The sequence below is a fragment of the Psammomys obesus genome, unplaced genomic scaffold (assembly GCF_907164565.1).
Source record: "Psammomys obesus unplaced genomic scaffold, mPsaObe1.curated_primary_1811, whole genome shotgun sequence".
Classification (NCBI taxonomy): domain Eukaryota; kingdom Metazoa; phylum Chordata; class Mammalia; order Rodentia; family Muridae; genus Psammomys; species Psammomys obesus.
The window spans coordinates 4,292,936-4,298,935 of NW_026596443.1; the positions used below are offsets into that span (position 1 = coordinate 4,292,936).

Here is a 6,000-nt window from a genome sequence, read left to right on the forward strand (position 1 = left end):
TTGGATGTTGTTCTTAACAAATTCTCAAATGTTCGAGTTTGCCAATAAAAATTTGGGAGCCAGATGCTGGGGTGAAAGCCTGCTATCTCAGAGAGGCAGAGAAAGCACCCAGCTGACCCTCCTCCTCAGCTAATAATCCAGAAGGGAAAAGAAAAAAGTCTCCTTTGCTATACCATCTCAAACTGAATGTCCTTTCCTTTTACTTCCTGTGCATCTCTATCCATCCTCTTGACTTCCTCTTACTCTCTCTATTTTTTTCTATGTTCTCTTCCTGGCAGCTGGTTGCTTGTTCCACCTCTTGACCTATGGTTGCCTTTATTTAATCCTGTTTACAATACTCAAGTAGAAAGCTCTTGGATAGAAGCTGTGTGCTAAGGCTGAGCTGTACACTCAACTAAAACAGGTTTTTCCAGTAAATAACACAAACTCAGGGTTCACAGTGTGATCAAATGTCCTGCAACAATTGGATCTTGAAGATTCTTCATGGATACCCCGTTAAACCCTATTGGGTTTTCAAGAAATGGTGGCCCAAACAGATGACATGCAATGTCTCATATTCCTTGATTAGAGGGGAGCTAGAACACAGTTCTGCAGACTCCCAAGTCAGTGTGACATGCTTCCGTGTGTGTGTCATCTGTATGGTTCCTTAGGTATATCCTGTCTGTCCATCACATTTAGACCTTGCTGAGGGTATCATCTTTCAGTCCATTCCCTTCTGGCCATATAGATACATCTTCAATCCTATCACCATTGTCTTAAGGTGACAGCCCACCTCATATTCTCATACCCAGTCACTGCTTTCAGTGTCCCCACTCTCCCACTTGCCTTTAGAGGACTGGAGGACTGTTTGGTCAAGTGGACAACTTCCTGGAAAGGACCAACTCCCTGCCCCCTGTCATGGCCAACCAAAGACCCCTCCAATTTGGTGAGATAGAGATGGAAGAACTGGAGTCACCCGTCTTCTTGGAGGACTTCCCTCATAACCCGGGCACCCACCCGCTTGCTCGTGCCAATACCAACAATGCCAATGCCAATGTTGCCTGTGGCAACAGCAGCCATAGAAACAGCCCAGTCTTTTCCAGGTAACAGTGGTTAACTTCTGGCCATGGGTGTACAGATTCTGAGATAGGTTTGAGAGGGGAGGAGGCACCCTGAAACTTGTAGAATGTTCTTGGTTTGTTGTGGCCCTTTTTGTGACCTCTCTGCTAGCCTAACACAAGAGGCAAACCAGTACTGAAGGGGTGTCTTTGGCCAGCAGGGGGCAGCCTCTTGTCAGCATTGGCCACAGACCTGGGCCAGCTTTTCTGTGCTTCTCAGTAGGGAGGCACTGAAAAGCATGGTCACGGAGTAGAGTTTAAGAAAGGGCCTCCAGCAGCAGCATATGCTACAGGAAGCCCTGGATGATGATAAGGTCAACTGCTGGATTTTGGTAGTTCCCATCCCACTAATCCCAGGCTGTGATTTAAGTGTCATGAAATACAATAGGATGTGGAACAGAGCCAATTAGTCGTCATAACACAAGGGCTGGGTTCCCAGTGGGCTTCTGCTCTGGACAGGCCAGCTGAGTGGCGGTCTCTTGGGGAAGAACAGGGCAGAAGCCAACCGAGTAGCTACTTCCCTGGTGAGGACTGCCAACACCTCACTCCAGTCCAAAGAGGCCTCTTGAATGCAGCCCAGAAGGCTTGAAGGTAGCGTAGAAGCACAGAAGCACCAGACCTGGCCTCTGCTGTAGGGTGTGTGTCATGTGGTATAATTGTGACCAACTAGGACCAATTAGGTGTACTGAAAATACAGAAAGGTTACCGATGACCACAGGCTGGAAAGGCCCAGAACAATTCTCGGTTTCAGTTGCACATGAGCAATAGCTGGGAGCTTCTAAAACTGCCCGTGTCCAGAGTGAGTCACAGCCAATGGTCATCACAGCTTTCCAGGTGAGCCCATGTGTAGTCAGGGTTGAGAACTAGAGTCCTAGGAGGGCTGAGACTGTTCAGAATGTGAGAAGGGCAGGGGGAGCACTGAGCAGGCGTGAGGGCAGCCATGAGTTTGGCTTGCTCCCTCAGAGTCAAGGACGGCTACAGTCAAGCACTGCACAATCAGCCCTGCAATGAAGGCTCCTGCTCTCTGATGAAATTGCCAGTGGTACCTCAGTGGATGGGTTCAGCCTGTTCTCCTTCCTTTTCAGCATCTGCTATGAAAGGGAGTTCCCAGAAGAGGCAGACATGCCTGCCAGAGAAGGACCCTTCAGGCAGCCCTGCAGGGTTTCTGGTCAGAATCTTCCGTGACTAAGAAGCTGGGCTTTCTCCTGGGGTGGGGGCGGAGATTGAAGGTGCTCCCTTCCCACTTAGAGCCTAGGAGAGCCACTTAGAACCTTTATGATGGGGTGGGCGCTGGCTGACCCTGGGAGCGGGAGCTCTATTTCCAGGTTGAGGAAGGCTCCAGGTGGGACGCTGAATGAAATGGGAGGGGAAAACTTGTTCATTTTAACCAGCCTTATGCAGGCCTACACCCCTTCTGCGTAGCCTAGCCTGGGGTTCCCCTTCACTAGGCCCCTGGAAGGATAGCCGCTGCACAAATGACCCACGATCATGCAGCCTCCCTATGGGTCCTGGGTCCCTGTGTGACAGTAGGATCCCCGAGAATGCTGGAGTGCAGTAGTAATAAGGGCACTTCCTTGCTCCCCAACACACTTCAACATGCATGCACATAGCCATGATAAGGAAGAGCTGCTGGTGAGCCTGGCCCTCAGCTTCTCCCAGATGGCAGTGACAAAGCACTGGGCCAAAAAGCTGGGACAGTTCTGCCTGGCCTGGAGTTGCTGAGGCCTCAACATGGGTCTACCCTCTAAACCACCTTCTGTAGGGGCCAAGCCAGGCTCTCACACTGACCTCTTACCTTGCCCACAGGCCCTCAGAGCAAATCTGGTGTGGAGAAACTGAAAGGACAAGTGGCCCAGAGAATGTCTGGAGGCCAGGTGCCTCCTTCCCCATGCCAGGTAACGAAGGCAAAGCCCTGGGAGGAAGTGCCATATAGATCCCCATCTGGCCTGATGCTGGGAGAGGGGCTCTGGCAAGGGAAGCACCCTGTAGGCAGCAGTCCACCCATACAGAAGGGTCCTGTGTTCCTGTACTCTCCCCAGGCTGTGGGTCTTGATTAAGACTGCCTTGGATGAGCCGTAGGGTCCAGCGTATCTGTGGACTCCAGTGTGTCTGTTTGTTTTGGGGGGGGTGTCTTTGCTCCCCCAGGCAGAGCCTCCTGTGCAGGAAGAGAGAATGAGCACCTTGCCAAGATCTCTGGAAACACCCCACAACAGGAACTTTGAGGAGAGAGTTCCCAGGAATGCTGCTCGCAGGTGCACAGCTCCAGCTACTGCAGTGCTGATCCAGGAGGTGAGGTGGAGCTGGGACAGATCAGCAGGCCACAAAGAAGGGTGGCCTTGTGACAGTTTGTCGTGGGGAGAAGGTAGGACCAACTGTGGAGGGCCCCAGAAGGCAATTTTCCTGGAAGAACCCACCCAACCTCCTCTTCCCTATGCAGGCTCTGGTTCGAGGAGGGCTAGACTCCTTAGCAGCAGATGCTAATTTCGTCATGGCAACTGGCCAGGCCCTGGCAGATGCCTGCCAGATGGAACCAGAGGAAGTAGAGGTGGCGGCAACAGAGCTACTGAAGCAAGAATCGCCAGAGGGCAGGGCCATGTCCTGGGAGGCTTGAGCCTCAGGCCCTCCCTGGGCAGCCTAAGACAGCACCGGGGCTCCCAAAAGTTTCTTATTCCTCCCAGGTGTTAGGCCTACACAGAATGACACACACTTAGAAATGTTATGACCAAGAGCCAGAAGGCGCTGAATTGGAGAAGGGTTAGCCCGGCCCAGCAGCCTCCCCTCCCACGTCAGTAGCCAACTGTGTGGACTGAGTATCCATGGTCAGGAACCACCTCAACCAGGCTGTGGATGGGCAGGACAGGCCCTTTCCCAGCCAGCTAGAGGCAGGATTTGGCAGAGCTTCTTATGTCATTCACAAAGGCCTAATTAATGCCAGGGTCTGTTTGTCATAAAGCCACTCCAACCAGCTGGACATTAAAGTCTCCAGGCCTGACACTGGCACCTGGCTTCTGCTTGTGTGTGTTATTTATTTTTATTTATTTGTTTGTTTATTTACTTATATATTTATTTTAGAACATCCAGGACTCCCTCTACTCCCTTTCTCAGGGAGCCTGGACCTTGCAAAAGAGTACCAGGCCATCTTCACTTTCCCTCCGATAGCATTAGAAGCAATGCCACACCCTGGTTACACCATGGCCAACCTTTTTTGAAACTGTGACCCTGTGACTTTGGCCAGAGTCCACTGCCAATGCCAATGCCAAACTCAGTGGCAATAGTTTATGGCTATGGTTTTCATGTTTGTGTTTCCATGGTCCTTCTTCCATACCACCTAACAATGACAAACAGATGCTGTCTACCAACCAAGAACCTCTGCGCACCCTTTTCACCCACCATTCCCTGTCGAGGGCTTCCCACGTATTTACAAAGCACTTTCACACATAGTCGCATTTAAGATGAGGAAACGGAGATGCAGGGAGAAGGCAAGGCATACCTGTAGTGTATATAGCTAAAGCAAGGAAACATTGGGACTGCCTTGCAAAACCCTTTCTGCTTCACAGGACACTCTTTCCTTCTGCCCATTCCTCCATTAAGAGTGGGCCAAATGCCTGCTCCATGACTGTTGCTGTGGTAACAATGCTAGCCTGCTGTGCAGCCTCCTGGAGAACCCCACAATGGGCTTCTAAGCTTCTGGGGCCTGCCCCAGGATGTACATAGCACAGGGCAGAGGTGACGTTTGTTGACCTGTGCATCCGGGCCCTAGCCCCAGCTAGGCCCCAAAGCTTCCTGGTGCCCTGTCAGTGAAACAGTTTCAACTCCCCCATCCCTGCCTGTACCCCTTTCCTCCTGGTGCCCTGTCAGTGAGGCAGTTTTCCCTTTCCATAAACCTCAGCACCCAATAGCTTGCCTTATCTACCTCACTGATAAACAGAAGCCACCGGAAGGTCCTTCTCCTCAGTTCTCCTAATCATACTGATCTACCCACCCCCTCCTTCTTTCTTGACATCCTGAAGCTGGGTCTTTGCTCCAGGCAAAGAACTTTCCCACCCAAGCCCTTCCACCCTCTCCCTGTCTCTGCCCTGGGTCCTCATTCCACCCTCTTCTAACTGTGGCTCAATTCTGCCAGGCACCACTCTCACGCGGGTGAGGCTTTTGCACCCAGGAGGAGCCACCTTATCTCTGAGCTCCCATGAGCCTCTCTAGAATTTTCCTGAGCCTCTACCTGACCGACCTCTAACCATCCTTCAAGCCTCTTTTGCTGTCATTCCCCAGGGCACGACCATGCTGTTTGGAACCTGGCCCCCAAACACAGACACCACCCTTTTCGATCTAGAAGAACTGCAGTCTTGCTGTAACTGCATTTTTACCTCAGCCAGAGGCTAAGTTCCTTGAAAGCTGAAACTGTACCTAACTTGTTCACAGCTACCCCTCTAGGGCCTAGAACTCTTTACCATTCATTGGTGGTCCAGAAGCTGCTTGTTTAAAAGCTGTTAGAGAAAGCTGAGAAGTGTAGACCCTTGCTGCTCAGCTCAGCTGAGCTCAGCGGGTACCCCAGCCACCTTGGCTAGCCTAGGCCAGGAACAGGTGAGAGGAAAAACCTCTGCCTTACTAGGCATGGTGGCTCACCCCTTCAATCCCAGTACTCCGAAGATAGAGGAGGTGCCTCTCTATGAGTTCGAGCCCAGCCTAGAATGAGTTTCAGACCAGTGAGTTTCAGACATAGTGAGATTCTGTCTCCAAATAAATAAAATAAATAATAATAATATAATAATAATCTGTCTCCCAAAGTGCCAGGCTGGGTTCCACTCTGCAGCCTCCAGGATGGAGGGAGTACCTAACCCACCCACAGTCTTCCACTGTCTGCCAGTCGCCTGACTCGTGTCTAGTGAGCTAATAGCAGACTACA

At 51.3% G+C, this 6,000-nt stretch overlaps 1 protein-coding gene across 1 annotated transcript in view; it reads left to right on the forward strand.

Moving 5' to 3' along the window:
- Positions 1 to 3,708, forward strand: part of Cacna1s (calcium voltage-gated channel subunit alpha1 S) — a 66,047-nt gene extending 62,339 nt beyond the window's left edge. The window contains exons 40-44 of the mRNA XM_055598074.1: positions 832 to 1,082; positions 2,183 to 2,265; positions 2,904 to 3,001; positions 3,243 to 3,386; positions 3,535 to 3,708. Of these exons, the coding sequence (XP_055454049.1) occupies positions 832 to 1,082; positions 2,183 to 2,265; positions 2,904 to 3,001; positions 3,243 to 3,386; positions 3,535 to 3,708 (750 nt within the window). The remainder of the gene's footprint in view (positions 1 to 831; positions 1,083 to 2,182; positions 2,266 to 2,903; positions 3,002 to 3,242; positions 3,387 to 3,534) is intronic.
- Positions 3,709 to 6,000: the final 2,292 nt, after the last annotated feature.